The 21572-nt window shown below is 39.6% G+C and overlaps 1 protein-coding gene and 1 long non-coding RNA gene across 2 annotated transcripts in view; one reads left to right on the top strand and one right to left on the bottom strand.

Moving 5' to 3' along the window:
• The window catches only part of LOC309822157, a 163660-nt gene that overhangs the window by 89769 nt on the left and 52319 nt on the right, over positions 1-21572 (top strand). Inside the window, exon 2 of the long non-coding RNA XR_014296710.1 lies at positions 8656-8768. This is a non-coding gene — a long non-coding RNA (uncharacterized lncRNA). The remainder of the gene's footprint in view (positions 1-8655; positions 8769-21572) is intronic.
• The window catches only part of ENPEP (glutamyl aminopeptidase), a 109320-nt gene that overhangs the window by 71485 nt on the left and 16263 nt on the right, over positions 1-21572 (bottom strand). The window contains exon 3 of the mRNA XM_082653865.1: positions 20399-20530. Coding sequence (XP_082509991.1) covers positions 20399-20530 — 132 coding nt within the window. The remainder of the gene's footprint in view (positions 1-20398; positions 20531-21572) is intronic.

The following is a 21572-nucleotide window of genomic DNA, read 5'->3' as shown; positions in this document are numbered from 1 at the left end:
TATTTTCTCAGAAGTGAAGAACAGCAGAAAGATCCAATAATTTAAAGGATGAGTTTCTAAAAAGTATCCCTCAGAAGACCTTCAAGATGGCAGAGGAGTAAGACGTGGAGATCAACTTTCTCCCCACAAATACATCAAAAATGCATGTACATGTAGAACAACTACAGAACACCTACTGAACCCTGGCAGAAGACTTCAGACTTCCCAAAAGGCAAAAACTCCCTACCTACCTGGGTAGGGCAAAAGGAAAAACAGAGACAAAAGAATAGCGATGGGACCTGCACCTCAGGGAGGGAGCTGTGAAGGAGGAAAAGTTCCACACACTGGAAAGCCCCTTCACTGGCGGAGATGAGGGGTGGGCGGGGGGGGGAAGCTTTGGAGCCACGGACGAGAATGCAGCAACAGGGGTGCGGAGGGCAAAGTGGAGAGATTCCTGCACAGAGGATCAGTGCCGACCAGCACTCACCAGCCCAAGAGGCTTGTCTGCTCACCCGCCAGGGCAGGCGGGGCTGGGAGCTGAGGCTGAGGCTTCAGAGGTCAGACCCCAGGGAGAGGACTAGGGTTGGCTGCGTGAACACAGCCTGAAGGGGGTAGTGCGCCACAGATAGCAGGGAGAGAGTCTGGGAAAAAGTCCAGAACTGCCTACGAGGAGAGGGGATTCAGAGCACCGCCTAAACGAGCTCCAGAGGTGGGCGTGAGCTGTGGCTATCAGCGCAGACACAAGAGACGGGCATGAGATTCTAAGGCTGAGTCTGCAGCCACTAAGAATCCTGTGTGCAAGCACAGGTAACTATCCACACGTCCCCTCCCAGGAGCCTGTGCAGCCCGCCACTGCCAGGGTCCTGTCATCCAGGGACAGCTTCCCCAGGAGGACACATGGTGCGCCTCAGGCTGGTGCAATGTCACACCAACCTCTGTTGCCACAGGCTCTCCCCACATTCTGTACCCTTCCCTCCCCCCCAGCCTGAGTGAGCCAGAGCCCCCTAATCAGCTGCTATTTTAACCCTGTCCTGTGTGGGCAAAGAACAGACGCCCTCAGGCAACCTACATGCAGAGGTGGGTCCAAATCCAAAGCTGAACCCCAGGAGCTGTGCAAACAAAGAAGAGAAATTTCTCCCAGCAGCCTCAGGAGCAGTGGATGAAATCTCTACAATCAACTTGATGTACCCTGCATCTGTGGAATACCTGAATAGTCAACGAATCATCCCAAAATTGAGGTGGTGGACTTTGGGAGCAACTGCAGACTTGGGGTTTTCTTTCTGCATCTAATTTGTTTCTGGTTTTATGTTTATCTCAATTTAGTATTTAGAGCTTATTATCACTGGTAGATTTGTTGATTTGGTTGCACTCTTCCTTTTTTCTTTATATGTATATATATTTTTCTCCTTTTCTTTTTCTGATTGTATACGTGTATGCGTCTTTGTGTGATTTTGTCTGTATAGCTTTTCTTCGATGGTTTGTCCTAGGGTTATGTCTGTCCATTTTTTCTTTTTTTTTTTTTTCATATAGTTTTTAGCACTTGTTATCATTGGTGGATTTGTTTTTCGGTTTGGTCATTCTCTTGTTTCTTTCTTTTTTTTATTACGTCTTTAATTTTTATTTTTAATAATATATTTTTTTATTTTTTATTTTAGTAACTATTTTATTTTTTCCTTTCTTTTTCTTCTCCCTTTTCTTCTGAGCCGAGTAGCTGACAGGGTCTTGGTGCTCCGGCCGGGTGTCAGGCCTGAGCCTCTGAGGTGGGAGAGCCGAGTTCAGGACATTGGTCCACCAGAGACTGCATGGCCCACATAATATCAAACGGCAAAAGCTCTCCCAGAGATGTCCATCTCAACGCTAAGACCCAGCTCCACTCAACAACCAGCAAGTGACAGTGCTGGACACCCTATGCCAAACAACTAGCAGGACAGGAACACAACCCCACCCATTAGCAGAGAGGCTGCCTAAAATCATAATAAGTTCACAGACACACCAAAACACACAACTGGACGTGGTCCTGCCCACCAGAAAGATGAGATCCAGCCTCATCCACCAGAACACAGGCATTAGTCCCCTCCACCAGGAAGCCTACACAAACCACTGAAACAACCTTACCCACGGGGCACAGACATCAAAAACAATGTGAATACGAACCTGCAGCTTGTGAAAAGGAGACTCCAAACACAGTAAGTTAAGCAACATGAGAAGACAGAGAAATATGCAGCAGATGAAGGAGCAACGTAAAAACCCACCAGGCCAAACAAATGAAGAGGAAATAGGCAGTCTACCTAAAGAAGAATTCAGGGTAATAATAGTAAAGATGATCCAAATCTTGGAAATAGAATGGAGAAAATACAAGAAACGTTTAACCAGGACCTACAAGAACTAAAGAGCAAACCAATGATGAACAACACAATAAATGAAATGAAAAATTCTCTAGAAGGAATCAATAGCAGAATAACTGAGGCAGAAGAATGGATAAGTGCCCTGGAAGATAAAATAGTGGAAATAACTACCACAGGGCAGAATAAAGAAAAAAAATGAAAAGAATTGAGGACAGTCTCAGAGACCTCTGGGACAACATTAAATGCACCAACGTTTGAATTATATAGGGGTCCCAGAAGAAGAAGAGGAAAAAAAAGAACTGAGAAAATATTTGAAGAGATCATAGTTGAAAACTTCCCTAGTATGGGAAAGGGAATAGTCAATCAAGTCCAGGAAGCACAGAGAGTCCTACACAGGATAAATCCAAGGAGAAACATGCCAAGACACGTATTAATCAAACTACCAAAAATTAAATACAAAGAAAAAATATTAAAAGCAGCAAGGGAAAAGCAACAAATAACATACGTGGGAATCCACATAAGGTTAACAGCTGATGTTTCAGAAGAAACTTGCAAGCCAGAAGGGAGTGGCAGGACATACTTAAAGTGATGAAAGGGAAAAACCTAACAACCAAGATTACTCTACCCAGCAAGGATCTCATTCAGAGTCGACAGAGAAATTAACACCTTTACAGACAAAAGCTAAGAGAATTCAGCACCACCAAACCAGCCCTACAACAAATGCTAAACGAACTTCTCTAGGCAGGAAACATAAGGGAAGGAAAAGACCTACAATAACAAACCCAAAACAAGAAAATGGTAATAGCAACATTGATAACTACCTTAAATGTAAATGGATTAAATGCTCCAATCAAAAGACATAGAGTGGCTGAATGGATATAAAAACAAGACCCGTATATATGCTGTCTACAAGAGACCCACTTCAGACCTAGGGACACATACAGACTGAAAGTGAGGGGATGGAAAAAGATATTCCATGCAAATGGAAATCAAAAGAAAGCTGGAGTAACAATTCTCATATCAGTCAAAATAGACTTTAAGATAAAGACTATTACAAGAGACAAAGAAGCACACTACATAATGATCAAGGGATCAATCCAAGAAGATATAAGAATTGTAAATATGCACCAAACATAGGAGCACCTCAATACATAAGGCATTGCTAACAGCCATAAAAGAGGAAATTGATAGTAACACAATAGTAGGGGACTTCAACACCCCACTTTCAGCGATGGACAGATCATCCAAAATGAAAATAAAGAAACACAAGCTTTAAATGATACATTAAAAGGATGGACTTAATTGATATTTATTGGACATTCCATCCAAAAACAACAAAATACACTTTCTTCTCAAGTGCTCATGGAACATTCTCCAGGATAGACCATATCTTGGCTCACAAATCAAGCCTTGGTAAATTTAAGAAAATTGAAATCATATCAGGTATCCTTTCTGACCACAATGCTATGAGACTAGATATCAATTACAGGAAAAAATCTGTAATATACAAACACATGGAGGCTAAACAATACACTACTTAATAACCAAGAGATCACTGAAGAAATCAAAGAGGAAATCAAAAAATACCTAGAAACATGGGCTTCCCTGGTGGCGAATTAGTTGGGAGTCCGCCTGCCGATGCAGGGGACACGGGTTCGTGCCCCAGTCCGGGAGGATCGCACATGCCGTGGAGGGGCTGGGCCCGTGAGCCATGGCTGCTGGGCCTGCGCATCCAGAGCCTGTGCTCCGCAGCGGGAGAGGCCACAACAGTGAGAGGCCCGAGTACCGCAAAAAAAAACACCCAAAAATACAAACAAAAAAAACCCTAGAAACAAATGACAATGAAAACACAGTGACCCAAAACCTATGGGATGCAGCAAAAGCAGTTCTAAGAGGGAAGTTTATAGCAATACAGTCCTACCTCAAGAAACCAGAAACATCTTAAATAAACAACCTAACCTTACACCTAAAGCAATTAGAGAAGAACAAAAACCCCCTAAAGTTACCAAAAGGAAAGAAATTATTAAGATCAGATCAGAAATAAATGAAAAAGAAATGAAGAAAACAGTAGCAAAGATCAGTAAAACTAAATGCTGGTTCTTTGAGAAGATAAACAAAATTGATAAACCATTAGCCAGACTCATCAAGAAAAAAAAGGAGAAGACTCAATAGAATTATTAATGAAAAAGGAGAAGTAACAGCTGACACTGCAGAAATACAAAGGATCCTTAGAGATTACTACAAGCAACTCTATGCCAATAAAATGGACAACCTGGAAGAAACGGACAAATTCTTAGAAATGCACAACCGGCCAAGACTGAACCAGGAAGAAACAGAAAATATGAACAGACCAATCACAAGCACTGAAATTAAGACTGTGATTAAGAATCTTGCAACAAACAAAAGTCCAGGACCAGATGGCTTCACAGGTGAATTCTATTGAACATTTAGAGAAGAGCTAACACCTATCCTTCTCAAACTCTTCCAAAATATAGCAGAGGGAGGAGCACTCCCAAACTTATTCTATGAGACTACCATCACTCTGATACCAAAACCAGACAAGATGTCACAAAGAAAGAAAACTACAGGCCAATATCACTGATGAAAATAGATGCAGAAATCCTCAACAAAATACTAGCAAAGAGAATCCAACAGCACATTAAAGGGATCATACACCATGAACAAGTGGTGTTTATCCCAGGAATTCAAGGATTCTTCAGTATATGCAAATCAATCAATGTGATACACCATAGAACAAACTGAAGGATAAAAACCATATGATCATCTCAATAGGTGCAGAAAAAGCTTTTGACAAAATTCAACACGCATTTTTGATAAAAACCCTCCAGAAAGTATGCATAGATGGAACTTACCTCAATAAAATAAAGGCCATAGTTGACAAACGCACAGCCAGCATTGTTCTTAGTGGTGAAAAACTGAAACCATTTCTACTAGGATGAGGAAAAAGAGAAGGTTGCCCACTCTTACCACTAGTATTTAAAATAGTTTTGGAAGTTTTAGCCACAGCAATCAGAGAAGAAAATGAAATGAAAGAAATCCAAATCAGAAAAGAAGAAGTAAAACTGTCACTGTTTGCAAATGACATGCTTCTATATACATAGAATCCTAAAGATGCTACCAGAAAACTACTAGAGCTAATCAAGGAATTTGGTAAAGTAGCAAGATACAAAATTAATGCACAGAAATATCTTGCATTCCTATACACTAATGATGAAAAATCTGAAAGAGAACTTAAGGAAACACTCCCATTTACCATTGCAACAAAAAAGAATAAAATATCTAGGAATAAACCTACCTAAGGAGACAAAAGACCTATATGCAGAAAACTGTAAGACACTGATGAAAGAAATTAAAGATGATACAAACAGATGGAGAGATATACAGTGTTCTTGGATTGGAAGAGTCAACATTGTGAAAATGACTCTACTACCCAAAGCAATCTACAGATTCAATGCAATCCCTATCAAACTACCAATGGCATTTTTCACAGAACTAGAACAAAAAATTTCACAATTTGTGTGTAAACACAAAAGATGCCGAATAGCCAAAGCAATCTTGAGAAAGAAAAGCAGAGCTGGAGGAATCAGGCTCCCTGACTTCAGACTATATTACAAAGCTACAGTAATCAAGACAGTATGCTACTGGCACAAAAACAGAAATATAGATCAATGGAACAGGCTAGAAAGCCTAGACATAAACCTATGCACATATGGTCACCTTATCTTTGATAAAGGAGGCAAAAATATACAATGGAGAAAAGACAGCCTCTTCAATAAGTGGTGCTGGGAAAATTGGACAGCTACATTGAAAAGAATGAAATTAAAACACTCCCTAACACCATACACAAAAATAAACTCAAAATGGTTTAAAGACCTAAATATAAGGCCAGACAGTATAAAACTCTTAGTGGAAAACATAGAACACTCTATGACATAAATCACAGCAAGATCCTTTTTGACCCACCTCGTAGAGAAATGGAAATAAACACAAAAATAAACAAATGGGACCTAATGAAACTTAAAAGCTTTTTCACAGCAAAGGAAACCATAAGCAAGATGAAAAGCAACCTTTAGAATGGGAGAAGATATTTGCAAATGAAGCAACTGACAAAGGATTAATCTCCAAAATATTCAAGCAGCTCATGCAGCTCAATATCAAAAAAACAACCCAATCCAAAAATGGGCAGAAGACTTAAGTAGGCATTTCTCCAGAGAAGATATACAGATTGCCAACAAACACATGAAAGGATACTCCACATCACTAATCATTAGAGAAATGCAAATCAAAACTACAATGAGGTTTCACCTCACACTGGTCAGAATGGCCATCATCAAAAAATCTACTAACAAGTGCTGGAGCAGATGTGGAGAAAAGGGAGCCCTGTTGCACTGTTGGTGGGAATGTAAATTGATACAGCTACTATGGAGAACAGTATGGAGGTTCCTTAAAATACTAAAAATAGAACTACCATATGACCCAGCAATCCCACTACTGGGCCTATACCCTGAGAAAACCATAATTCAAAAAGGGTCATGTACCACAATGTTCATTTCAGCACTATTTTGAATAGTCAGGACATGGCAGCAATCTAAGCAATCTAAGTGATAAAGAAGATGTGGCACATGTATACAATGGAGTATTACAGAGTGAAGTAAGTCGGAGAGAAAGAAATATATGCTAACACATATATATGGAATGTAAACAAAAATGGTTTTGAAGAAACTAGGGATAGGGCAGGAATAAAGATGCAGACGTAGAGAATGGACTTGAGGACACGGGGAGGGGGAAGGGTAAGCTGGGACGAAGTGAGAGAGTGGCGTGAGCATATACACACTACCAAATGTAAAATAGATAGCTAGTGGGAAACAGCTGTATGGCACAGGGAGATCAGCTTGGTGCTTTGTGTTCACCTAGAGCGGTGGGATAGGGAGGCCTGGAGGGAGATGCAAGAGCGAGGAGAAATGGGAGTGTATGTATGTGTATAGCTGATTCACTTTGTTATACAGCAGAAACTAACACACCATTGTAAAGCAATTATACTCCAATAAAGATGTTAGAAAACAAAAACACTGTAGTGCTTCAATATGGCATAATGGTATGCTTTAACAAATAAAATGGTAGTTTTTGAATATATATATATAATTATATATATATATAAAACCACATTAAATCATGAATTTTAAAGCACATGCAAAGATGCTCAACATCACTAATCATCAAAGAAATGCAAATCAACACCACAATGAGGTATCACATCACACCAGTCAGAATGGCCATCATTACAAAATCTACAAACAATAAATGCTGGAGAGGGTGTGGAGAAAAGGGAACCCTCCTGCACTGTTGGTGGGAATGTAAATTGATACAGCCACTATGGAGAGCAGTATGGCGGTTCCTTAAAAAACTAAATATAGAACTACCATATGACTCAGCAATCCCACTACTGGGCATATACTCTGAGGAAACCATAATTCAGAAAGATACACGTACCACAGTGTTCACTGCAGCACTATTTACAATAACCAGGACATGGAAGCAACCTAAATGTCCTTCAACAGATGAATGGATAAAGAAGATGCGGCACATATATACAGTGGAATATTACTCAGCCATAAAAAGACACCAAACTGAGTTATTTGTAATGAGGTGGATGGACCTAGAGTCTGTCATACAGACTGAAGTTAAGTCAGAAAGAGAAAAACAAATAGCATATGCTAACGCACATATATGGAATCTAAAAAAAAACGGTACTGATCAACCTAGTGTCAGGGCAGGAATAAAGACACAGACGTAGAGAACGGACTTGAGGATACGGGGTTTGAGCAGGGGAAGGGGAAGCTGGGATGAAAGGAGAGAGCAGCACTGACATATATACACTACCAAATGTGAAATGGACGGCTCGTGGGAAGCAGCTGCATAGCACAGGGAGATCAGGTTGATGCTTTGTGTTGACCTAGAGGGATGGGATAGAGAGGGTGGGAGTAAGCCTCAAGAGGGAGGGGATATGGGGATATATGTATACATATACCTGATTTACTTTGTTGTACAGCAGAAACTAACACAACATTGTAAAGCAATTATACTCCAATAAAGATAATAAAAAAATAAATAAAAAGAATCCCTTAAATTACTATTGCTGACTCACTGTTCTCCCAAGCTACTGGGTGATTGACATTCTTGCTTTATTTGTCTAAGTAAAGAAGTGTTCATCTCCGAAGGCTACAAAATTCACTCATTTATCATCCCCTTTCTTTTAAAGTTTGTTTTGTTTTATTTATTTATTATTTATTTATTTATTTTTGCTTTCTAGAAGAAGTGATACATTTCCTCACCGCCCTCCTGTTCTCTTTGTGAACAACATGCGTTTTCCAAGAAGTTAAGTGAAACTAAGGATCCAGTTGGTGGCCACTGAACAGAGAGAAGGTAATTGCCCCCTGTGAAATCAAAACTATCACGTTCATATAGCATTGTCATGTTGTAAACTGAGATTCTCAGAATTTCCACCACATCTGTTCTCTTCTGTTAAAAACTTCAGAAAGGGTAGTTCCTCTTGCCTCACTCTGCTGTTGTGTACACACTCTGTACTTTTGTGTTGCGTGTAATATTTGGAGAGCGAAAGAGGGTTGAAAAAGAGGAAGAAGAGATAACAGTGAGGTCTCCCACCTTAGGTGGAGCAATGGGGAGGAGAAAGACTATGTGCTTTTTCTGTCAATATGTTTACATTGCCCATGCTGGTTGATTGACTCCCTTCAATCAGAATGCTTCTGAGACAATATAATCAGGTTTTTCTTCCTCTCCATATTTCTATTGTTGGCAGCAACAGGAATGCAGTGTCCTTAAATAGGATTGGTGTTAGTGTAAATTCGATCCAAATAAAAGCAATGCCTTCCTTTTTTGTTTCTGAGAAACTCAACACCACAGAGAAGTATGTTCTGTCTTTACAGTCTGGCCAGTCTGCAGATCACATGTGATCGATGACCCTTATTTTGATATATAATCCATCATATTTTATGACCACTGCTTTGATCAACTGAGCTAAGCAATCACAGAATATATAGATACAGCCTGTTAACCTTGTAACATTATTAGGCAAAGCATATCTGTGTGTCCTATCTGCCATATATCAGAAACATTTTTATGTTAAAGATCACTTTCTATGGGCGTCGGTAGAAGCTGCTACCCACCTCCCTCATTTGCTGAGCCTCAGCACTTCTGTCCATGACAAAATTCAGTAAATTACTCCTGAATTGTCATTGCTTTGTAACAATTACTATCATTCTAGTTTACGTGCTTGCTTTACTGAGATGACTTTTTTAAAGCCTGTGATAACCATATTGAAATAGCATGGGGTGAGGAAGGAGATATGCATGCATATTGTTTCTTCTTCTTACTTTCTGAAAAGTCATATATGCCTTTATTATTCAAAGACTCTATTAAAGGTTAAATATAAAGGTTTTTATATAAGCTTTATAACTATATATATATATATATATGAAGTTTGTAAGGCTTCAAGAACTTAACTTGAATGCATATATTTAGTTTTTAAAGATACTAAGTTTCCTAAGTGAATTAAGTTACCTAGATATACCACTGTTGGATACTATTTTTTAAATTTATTTATTTTTGGCCACACTGCACAACTTCTGGGATCTTAGCTCCCTGACGAGGGATTGAACCCATGCCCCCTGCATTGGAAGCACGGAGTCTTAACCACTGGGCTGCCAGGGAGGTCCATGGGTACTTTTAGTCATAACTCAAAGCACTGCATCTATTGAGCTAGTGTCAGGTGTAAAATCTGTGCTTTCTGAAGCTTATATGCAGCTGATTATTCTTTTAGGAGGTGTGATACATCTTACATCTGCTTTATCACTGTTGTTGTTGCCATTCTTTTATCATATGGCAACCTACTGTAAAGGACGCTTTTAGAGTTGTTAATATTGTCCTTTTAATTAAGGGTCTCCAGGAATTTGAGAGATGGAATGTAAGTCCACGAGAATTTATTCTAATTGGTTGCTGTCACTTCTTTTATGTGTAATCATTATGATTAACTATTAGTCTTACTGGATACTTAAAAATTCCCAGGTAATGTGATAAGCACTTACCATGCAATGTCTCACTCTACACACCAATTCTATGAATCTGGCACTATTAATAATAATAAAATATAATGTTTTGCATCACTGATGATATCTTTACCCCAATCCTTTCATTAGCCCAGTTTTCACAATTATAAAGTCCAAAGAGTTCTGAAAATCAAAAGTTGTTTTATATGTTCTAAGCAAACAAATTTGTCAGTAGCATCTGACCTGAACTGATAGGAGTTTTTAAAAATAATTTTTATTTTCTCACTAAAAAATATTGCTGCAGAAATACTACTGTTTGATTATAAGGTGCTGCCCCAGAGCCCATTGTAGTTACTCAATAATACTCAATATTCGTACCATATTACCATTCACAAATCTGAAAATTTCTGATGTCAAACATACAACTAGACACAAAGGTTTTAGGTAAGGATTGTATACTTCTATTTCAAATTTTAGAGTTGGAAGAGTTTTAAAAATAAACTTCCTCATTGTGTACATTGTGTGCGTGAGAAAAATGTGTACATGAGAAAAATGAAGTAAGACAAAACTGACACTAAACTTCAGCGCAAAGTTTGTTTTTTACTGTATCATACTTCTTCTTTTCTCTACTCCTAAGAATGAAACCTGACTTTCCCTAGCTACAAAATAGAGGTAACAACAGTACCTGTCTGATAATGTGAGCAGTTAATAAGCTAATGCATAAGCAATTCTTGACACATGATAGCTCTGTGTCCCATCAAGAACATTAGTATCATTAGAGATAATACATTGAATGATTAACCTCTGTAATTTTCTTTGTCTGCACTTCCTTATATGTGGGTGGTATCCACATTACCATTAGGAATACTAGGAGAATGAAGGGGGAAAAAATAGAAGTTAAGTTTTTGAAGTCCAGAATAGGCTTTTCATGCCTACACAATAAATTTGAAAGCCAAACTGTTTTAATTTGCAAGAGCCTGGTTAAAAAGGATTTTAGCAATAAAAACAGAAGGCAAGGAAAAAAGCAGACCACAATGTTTATACTGTAACAATAGATTGGAAAGAGACTGGAGGGACGTCCAGAGGGCTCTGTCTCAATAAACTAGTACCCCAGGAGAGGGGTACTAAGATTGAAGGGGCAAGGCTCTGGAAGGGTGTCTTAAAGTCTGAGGTGAAGGCACTGAACTTGGGAAGACCATGTGAACAGAAAGGAATCAGATTGAACAGATGCTACCCACCACTACCACCATCACCCTAGTCAGAAGCCCAGTCAGGGCCTACAGGGTTCCCACTACCACCTGGCAGCCCTGCAGGTCTGCTGTGTCCTGTGTCCATGTTTTTGTTGTCCTTGTCTGCTGAGCATCTTCCATTGACAAAGGTGACCAAACATCCAGGTTTGCCCAGAATGTCCCAGGAATGTAAGTCTGCTGCTTATCTGCTTACACCTCTTATGCCAGCATAATTAGTAACGCCTTCTCTATTATTTATATTCTATAAATGATAAAAATGTATGATCACTCTCCCCATTGACAACAGTCTGCCTTTCCACTGCCGATCATCCAGCAGAGTTAGCACCTGTTCATCTCTTGAGGTTTTTGTATCTTATCTCTACTGTTCCAAATAGACACACCCCTTTAAATGGCCCAGGACCCTTGCAGGGCCCCTAAAGCAGAAGATGAGATCTTTGGCACTCAAAAATGGCATGATCAGCAGAGACCTTAAAACACAGTTGGGAGACACTGGACAGTGGTGACCACTTCTGTTTCACATCTTAATTGAAGTGCAGGTACCTTAGCATATTTCACTCCCTTCAGGGCTTAGCATCTTCCTTGTGCACATAGTATGTGCTCAACAAAGACTGATAAAACATTCTGATTGGAGGAACCCTCAATTTTATTATCAATGCTGATGTAGCCAGGATGAGAAAGAGAAAAGAACTTGATATTGTTTTTAATTCTATAAATGTGTGTTTAAGGTACATGGTTGATATTACAGGAGGTCATCAATGTGTTTAATTTTTTATAAGTTTATGTTCTTCTAAATATTCTTCCAGCAATAGGCAGAAATTTGGGGGAAGGGGAATACTTAGTAGAAAAGAATAGTGATACTTTGGGGTTTTTTCAACTTTTCTTTGTGACTGCTTTATCACAGGAATGTGATATACACTTCCTAAATTTTAGATTGCCCCTTATGCATAGATAAATTATTATAAATATGCAGAACCTTGGCTTGAAGTTTGGGTGACTAAGGACTGTAATTTCGCTGTGGCTTTGAAGTTTCACAATGTGTTCAGAACTTTGAGTTCCAGAGGTCAGCTGCCATGAGGTGTTGTTTGAGAAGAAACCCAGCATCGTCACTTACGTTACACAAAACATTTGTTGACAGCTTACTTCTCATTTAACTCAAAATTTGAGTTGTTTGATGCTTGGTGATTATCATTCCTGCAGTAGAATTTTTCAAAACAAATAATAAACATTAAAAAATCTAACTTATCTCATAGAATTTTATATTCTTTTTTATTTATTTATTTATTTATTTTTATTTTTATTTTTTTTCTCTTTTGTGGCTTTCATTATATTTCCATTGGAAAGCAGTGATCTAGATTACATTTTTGTGATTGTACACAGTTTACGATTACAGATTTTTTATATAATTTTTGCTTTGAAATGTCCATAGTTCCCAGCCACTTAGAGTTGTTCAGGCATATGTTGAATGGTCTCCTTGTAATGGTTATTCATTCATTCATTCATTCATTCAACAGCTACAAGAGAGTAATGTGCCCAACACTGTACTAGATTCTGGGCATACAACATAAAGGACACATTCCCTGTCCTTAGGAAGCTCTTGATCTTGTGCTGGTTGTGTAGATGGGATTCAGTTCAGTGATTGGAAGGGTGCTCAGATGACCTTTGAGATCCTTTCTAACCCATTGCTCTGCAGATATTTGCTTGCCTCGTAACTACTTGCTATCTGGAGAATTTACAGAGAATCAGAATCAAGATGTGTAAATCATAGTCATTTCTGTTATTTCTCAGTCCATTTACTATAGCTCTGTTTTATTCTTTAATGTAGTCTCCACATTGTAAACACTGTGACTCTGTTTTTCATTTATTCTTCATTTCAAACAACTTCATTAACAGAAATGCTTTCTTATTGTTTTGTGTAAATATGTTCTTTCATCTCTGGTTTCATCTGCTCATTATTAACATTTACAGGGTTGCTTCATTTTTTTTTTTTTTTTTTTAAACATCTTTATTGGAGCATAATTGCTTTACAATGGTATGTTAGTTTCAGCTTCACAACAAAATGAATCAGTTATATATATACATATGTTTCCATATCTCTTCCCGCTTGTGTCACCCTCCCTCCCACCCTCCCTATCCCACCCCTCCAGGCGGTCACAAAGCACTGAGCTGATCTCCCTGTGCTATGCGGCTGCTTCCCACTAGCTATCTACCTTACGTTTGGTAGTGTATACATGTCCATGCCTCTTTATTGCTTTGTCACCGTTTACCCTTCCCCCTCCCCATAGCCTCAAGTCCATTCTCTAGTAAGTCTGTGTCTTTATTCCTGTTTCACCCCTAGGTTTTTCATGACATTTTTTTTTTCTTAAATTCCATATATATGTGTTAGCATACGGGTCTCTTGTAGACAGCAAATATATGGGTCTTGTTTTTGTATCCATTCAGCCAATCTGTGTCTTTTGGTGGGAGCATTTAGTCCATTTACATTTAAGGTAATTATCGATATGTGTGTTCCCATTCCCATTTTCTTAATTGTTTTGGGTTTGTTATTGTAGGTCTTTTCCTTCTTTTGTGTTTCTTGCCTAGAGAAGTTCCTTTAGCAGTTGTTGTAGAGCTGGTTTGGTGGTGCTGAACTCTCTCAGCTTTTGCTTGTCTCTAAAGGTTTTAATTTCTCCATCAAATCTGAATGAGATCCTTGCTGGGTAGAGTAATCTTGGTTGCAGGTTTTTCTCCTTCAACACTTTCAATATGTCCTGCCACTCCCTTCTGGCTTGCAGAGTTTCTGCTGAAAGATCAGCTGTTAACCTTATGGGGATTCCCTTGTGTGTTATTTGTTGTTTTTCCCTTGCTGCTTTTAATATATTTTCTTTGTATTTAATTTTTGACAGTTTGATTAATATGTGTCTTGGCGTATTTCTCCTTGGATTTATCCTGTATGGGACTCTCTGTGCTTCCTGGACTTGATTAACTATTTCCTTTCCCATATTAGGGAAGTTTTCAACTATAATCTCTTCAAATATTTTCTCAGTCCCTTTCTTTTTCTCTTCTTCTTCTGGAACCCCTATAATTCGAATGTTGGTACGTTTAATGTTGTCCCAGAGGTCTCTGAGACTGTCCTCAGTTCTTTTCATTCTTTTTTCTTTATTCTGCTCTGCAGTAGTTATTTCCACTATTTTATCTTCCAGGTCACTTATCCGTTCTTCTGCCTCAGTTATTCTGCTATTGATCCCATCTAGAGTACTTTTAATTTCATTTATTGTGTTGTTCATCGTTGCTTGTTTCATCTTTAGTTCTTCTAGGTCCTTGTTAACTGATTCTTGCATTTTGTCCATTCTATTGTCCATTCTATCTCCAAGATTTCGGATCAACCTTACTATCATTATTTTGAATTCTTTTTCAGGTAGACTGCCTATTTCCTCTTCATTTGTTAGGTCTGATGGGTTTTTATCTTGCTCCTTCATCTGCGGTGTGTTTTTCTGTCTTTTCATTTTGCTTATCTTACTGTGTTTGGGGTCTCCTTTTTTGCAGGCTGAAGGTTCGTAGTTCCTGTTGTTTTTTGTGTCTGTCCCCAGTGGCTAAGGTTGGTTCAGTGGGCTGTGTAGGCTTCCTGGTGGAGGGTACTAGTGCCTGTGTTCTGGTGGATGAGGCTAGATCTTGTCTTTCTGGTGGGCAGGTCCACGTCTGGTGGTGTGTTTTGGGGTGTCTGTAGACTTATTATGATTTTGGGCAGCCTCTCTGCTAATGGGTGGGGTTGTGTTCCTGTCTTGCTAGTTGTTTGGCATAGGATGTCCAGCACTGTAGCTTGCTGGTCGTTGAGTGAAGCTGGGTGCTGGCGTTGAGATGGAGATCTCTCGGAAATTTTTGCTGTTTGATATTATGTGCAGCTGGGAGGTCTCTTGTGGATCAGTGTCCTGAAGTTGGCTCTCCCACCTCAGAGGCACAGCACTGACTCCTGGCTGCAGCACCAAGAGCCTTTCATCCACACGGCTCCTTAATTTGGGATGATTGGTTGTCTATTCAGGTATTCCACAGATGCAGGGTACATCAAGTTGATTGTGGAGCTTTAATCCGCTGCTTCTGATGCTGCTGGGAGAGATTTCCCTTTCTCTTCTTTGTTCTCACAGCTCCCAGGGGCTCAGCTTTGGATTTAGCCCCGCCTGTGCGTGTAGGTCGCCGGAGGGCGTCTGTTCTTTGCTCAGACAGGACGGGGTTAAAGGAGCCGCTGATTCGGAGGCTCTGGCTCACTCAGGCCCGGGGGTAGGGAGGGGCACGGAGTGTGGGGCGGGCCTGCGGCGGCAGAGGCCGGCGAGACGTTGCAGCCTGAGGCGCGCCTGTGCGTTCTCCCGGGGGAGTTGTCCCTGGATCCCGGGACCCTGGCAGTGGCGGGCTGCACAGGCTCCCCGGAAGGGCGTGTGGCTAGTGACCTGTGTTCGCAAACAGGCCTCCCGGTGGCGGCAGCAGCGGCCCTAGCGTCTCATGTCTGTCTCTGGGCTCCGCACTTTTAGCCGCGGCTCGCGCCCGTCCCTGGAGCTCTCTCAAGCAGCGTTCTTAATCCCCTCTCCTCGTGCACCAGGAAACAAAGAGGGACGTAAAAGTCTCTTGCCTCTTCGGCAGTTCCAGACTTCTCCCCGGACTCTCTCCCGGCCAGCCGCGGTGCACTAACGCCCTGCAGGCTGTGTTCACGCCGCCAACCTCAGTCCTCTCCCGGCGCTCCGACAAAAGCCGGAGCCTCAGCTCCCAGTCCCGCCCGCCCCGGCGGGCGAGCAGACAAGCCTCTCGGCTGGCGAGTTCCGGTCGGCCCGATCCTCTGCGCTGGAATCTGTCCGCTTTGCCCTCCGCACCCCTGTTGCTGTGCTCTCCTCCGCGGCTCCCAAGCTCCCCCACTCCGCCTCCCGAAGCCTCCACCCGCGAAGGGGCTTCCTAGTGTGTGGACACTTTTCCTCCTTCACAGCTCTCTCCCGCTGGTGCAGGACCCGTCCCTATCCTTTTGTCTCTGTTTAGTTTTTTCTTTTGTCCTACCCAGGTACGTGGGGGGTTTCTTGCCTTTTGGGAGGTCTGAGGTCTTCTGCCAGCGTTCAGTAGATGCTCTGTAGGAGTTGTTCCATGCGTAGATGTATTTCTGGTGTATCTGTGGGGAGGAACGTGATCTCCGCGTCTTACTCTTCCGCCATCTTCCCGGAAGTCCTCTTTTTTATTTTTGTATATTTAAATAAAGAATAAGGATCATTAGCAATCTTCTGTGGCTTCCTGAATTAAATACATTCCTTCAGGGAAGATTAAGAGACCTTAATTTAGAATAGTCCTTCCAGTAAAGAAAGAAATTTTTAAAAAATTCATTAAAATGTTATAAAAATCAAACTCATTCTGAAAACTTGGCATCAAAAAGACCACAAATAACAAATGCTGGAGAGGGTGTGGAGAAAAGGGAACACTTGTACACTGTCAGTGGGAATATAAATTTGTGCAGCCACCATGGAAAACAGTATGGAAGTTTCTCAAAAAACTAAAAATAGAACTACCATATGACCCAGCAATTCCACTGCTGGGTATATATCCAGAGAAAACAAAAACATTAATTCAAAAAGGTATATGGATTGGGTTGTTTGTTTTTTGATGTTGAGCTGCATGAGCTGCTTGTATATTTTGGAGATTAAGCCTTTGTCATTTGCTTTGTTTGCAAATATCTTCTCCCATTTTGAGGGTTGTCTTTTTGTCTTGTTTATGGTTTCCTTTGCTGTGCAAAAGCTTTTAAGTTTCATTAGGTCCCATTTGTTTATTTTTGTTTTTATTTCCGTTTCTCTAGGGTGTGGGTCAGAAAGGATCTTGCTCTGATTTGGGATATGGGGATATATGTATACATATAGCTGATTCACTTTGTTATACAGCAGAAACTAACACAACACTGTGAAGCAATTATACTCCAATAAAGATGTTAAAAAGAAAAAGGTATATGCACTGCAGTGTTCATAGTAGCATATTTACAATAGCCAAGATATGGAAGCAAACTAAGTGTCCATCAACAAATGAATGGAGACGATGTGGTGTATATATATATACAATGAAATACTACGCAGCCAAAAAATAATGAAAATTTGACATTTGCAACAACATGGATGGACTTGGAGTGTATTATACTTAGTGAAATAAGTCAGACAGAGAGAGACAAATACTGTATGATATCACTTATATGTGGAATCTGAAAAATAAAACAAACTAATGAATATAGCATAAAAGAAACAGACTCACAGATATAGAGAACAAACTAGTGGTTACCAGTGGGGAGGGGGAGGGGAGGGGCAAAATACAGGTAAGGGATTAAGAGGTACAAACAGCTATGTGTAATATAAATAAGCTATAAGGACATATTGTACAGCCCAGGGAATATAGCCAATATTTTATAATAGCTATGAATGGAGTATAACCTTTAAAAGTTGTGAATTACTATGTTGCACATCTGAACTTCATTGTTAACCAACTATATCTCAATAAAAAATGTAATGCAACTAATATTCAAAAAAGGAAATAAGCAGAGTTAAGTCTTTTGAGCTACTTTCCAAACTTGGTTACCTTTTTTCCTAACAATTTTTTAGGGTTGGGTCCTCTAATCTTCATGAGCAACAAGGACATTTTAAGCATAGTGAATGGTTCAAGTACTAATATCTGCTACTCCAGGTAGACAGTTAAGAAGAACATAGGCCTCGATTCAGTATTTACTGACATAAAGGATTCTTGCCAGAATGGTGAGTTCAGTCAGGGTATTATAGATTTTTGGACTGCACAGTATAATCTGACTATGAATAGCAGGTGATAAATATACCAGAATAATACTGTCAGAAACAGAGTGGATAAGAATAGTTTTTTGATTCATGAAATTTCTACTAAAAATGTTGTATTACACAAAAAGTAACTAGCTTAATCTTTTTTTTAGCTGAACAAGTAATATAGAGATTTTGGCTCTAGATCATGCAGAATATTGATGCTTTAATGTACCCCCACTGCAAACAAACAGAAATGATAGTTGCAATATAAAAGTGGAAAACCCACGAAAAGTATCAGGGCTTCAAACAATATAAGCATCTCCGTGGAGTTGATAAAGACACAAAGAAGTTGGCAGGAACTAAAGCTATTCGCTTATTGGGTTCTGGTTTTTGAAGGAATTAGCAACAAATTCCTGGAGGTTAGAGCAAGGTCATGCTTTGGAAATTATTTTTTTTAAACTCTGACTACTATTGCTGATTGTTTTATCATAGTTTCCTGTTTTTATTTTATGGTGATCATATCTTCTTGAATCTCTGAGTGTAATAATTAAAGGTTGTGTTGTCAGAATATGTTTAATTTTTTATGGCTTTTTTTTTTTGTTTCTCTAACTATTCTTATTTACTCACACTGTGCTTTTCTGTTGGTCTTGGATTTTCTCTTTTATGTTGCTTGTTTTCCTCATATGTCTGTCTTAGGTTGTCTGTTTAGCTCTAAGAATGTAGTACTGTGAGACTGGTGTGGGTTCCCACCGATGTTACTTTCAAGTAGATATAAGTAGTGTGGTTTTCCTGTAATTCCCTCTGGAGTGGGAAATTGTACTGGAGCATTTGTGCTTGGATGTTAAGGGCTAGATTTCAATTTAGAGTGAATGGGTAGGGAGCCAGTCAAATGCCAAAGAGGTGGAATTTACCTTGAATTGACATTCACATTAGATGCCTTTAAGTTCTCCTGCAAGGTTCTGTTCAGTTGTGAAGAAAAGAACCCCACAGGTTTTTGCAGGAGGGAAACTCTGGTTGCCTGTCTTCTGTAGATGGGGTGGAGGGAGGAGCATCTCTCCCCTCCAGTGAGGTAAAGATATTTTTCAGAATATCACATTTCAGAACGTTTAGCAGGGCACATTGTTTGAAAAGAATCTGGAATTTGAGTCTCCACCACTTGCCAGTTGGGTGATCTTGAGCAAATTAATTAAACTCATTATTTCAGTTTTCTCATCTGTAAAGTAGGAGCGATGATTTCTTCCTTATAAAATTATATTGCAAAGATTATAATGTTTTATATATATAATATGTATCACAGAGGCAGACTAACCGTTAGACAGCTTAGCAAGTGTTCAGGGCATGAGCAAATTGGGGGCCCCCCAAAAGAGAAAAATAATTAGGTAAAAGTATTTAGAATTACTTTTCTAATTTAGAATCTAATTTAGAATCTACTTTTCTAAGAAAATTATTCAGTTCATCATTTTGATTTAAAAAAAGCTTATTTGTATTTTCTTACACTTTTAGAAAATGCTTTTTGATACTTTGCTGTTGTCCTATGTTGAATTACACATTGGAATGGCACCACAGACACCTCAGTGCTTAGTTACTTGAAGGATTTTCATCTCCCTCTGGTTTCCTCCTCTCCCTCTGGTCTTCATCTGGGACCCCCAAACACATACACCCAATCATTTTACTAAATTAAGCATGTGCAAATATTTAATACCTTTGTGCTGATATACTTAGGAGCTAGCTTTGGACTTATAGTGAATTTTCACCTTAAATAATTCAAGACTATCCATTCCTATGGCTGTTTCGTTTGTTTATTTTTCACCTGGGTCCTTTCAGCTTACATTTTCCTATATTATTCAGTGTATCATCAGGCTCACAGAGCCTGGTGACTAATGGGCTTTTCTGGTCTGTTGTGTGAAAAAAAAAAAAAACTATTCAAAAAAATTATAAAATCACAAATGCATACGTGGTAAATTTAAAAAATATATAATGGTACTCACAGGTATCCCCCTATTTGATATCCTCATTACAGAGTCAAATTGATGTACAGCAAAGCACACCAGGTAAGTGCTCATGGGAACAGACTTTTGGAAAGTTGTTCGATTCCATTTATCATCCACTGACTCTTCTTTCTGTTGAAAGCAAAAGATAATTTTTTATTTATAAAAAGATCAATCATGGACAAGACAAACAAAAAATTGCTCCAAACCTAGCTTTCCAGTCAGAAGTCCTTTGTCAAAGCTTAGGTGTAAAAAGAAATTTTACCCCTAACTGGTGATGTTGAAAAAAACTAGAGGAAAATTCATTTTATTTTTAGTACTGTGAAAGAGTGATTGAACTATATACCATATGAGGTTTCTCAGGGAGAAATACAACTTTGTGATATAAACTGGACAGGAGTTTATCTTTCTACATTGAACACACAATCCTGGCCATAATATTTGAGCAGGTACTGTGGCCTCTTAATGAAGAACAGGCTAGTGCTCAGTGCCTTGCACACAGAACGAACTAAGCAGGTATTTGCTGATTTGACTATGTGCAAGAGGGTAATAGCTGTACCAGGCATAGCAGGATGTCAGGTTGTCTTTTTCATCTCTGGTTGTCTCCATCTGAGACCCAGGGTATGGTCACTAAAGTCACTGCTTTGGTTACCGTGGAGAGAGAGAAGGATTGCATTACTTCATGCAACTACCGACCCCATCTGTCTGGTTTTCTGTCCATGCCAGCTTTGCCTTCCTCTCTCAGCCAGTCATCAGTCCTAATACTTCATCCATGAATAGTTGCCTGATTCCTGCTACCCATTGTTTAAACATTTCCACATGCCCTGCAGCCACACAGTGAGTTACTCTACAGTGGAAAGCTTTAAAAAAGGATTTAAGAGAGGGAGGCTAGACTAGAACTTGATGCATCATCGGCAAGGCAAGCATGATGTGCACATGCTTATAGAGAAGAGTTGGAGCCCCAGCAAAGTTACTCTATGATAAGAACCTAGTAGTAGTTTCGATCTCCTAAGGACCCAGATTATTCACCTTCTTCCAGGACTAGTTTCTGGAACTAGGTGAAAGTGAAGAAGTATATACTCTGCAAAACAAAAAGGTCATGTGAGGAAACTGTAAACAGAGGTTAGTAAAGTTTGCATTCTTACTCCTCCCACTTTCATTTTCTCTGTTCTAT

Source organism: Grampus griseus, assembly GCF_964374135.1.
Source record: "Grampus griseus genome assembly, chromosome: 4".
Classification (NCBI taxonomy): domain Eukaryota; kingdom Metazoa; phylum Chordata; class Mammalia; order Artiodactyla; family Delphinidae; genus Grampus; species Grampus griseus.
The sequence above is the reverse complement of the archived record's forward strand: the minus strand, read 5'-3'. Positions and strand labels throughout refer to the sequence as shown.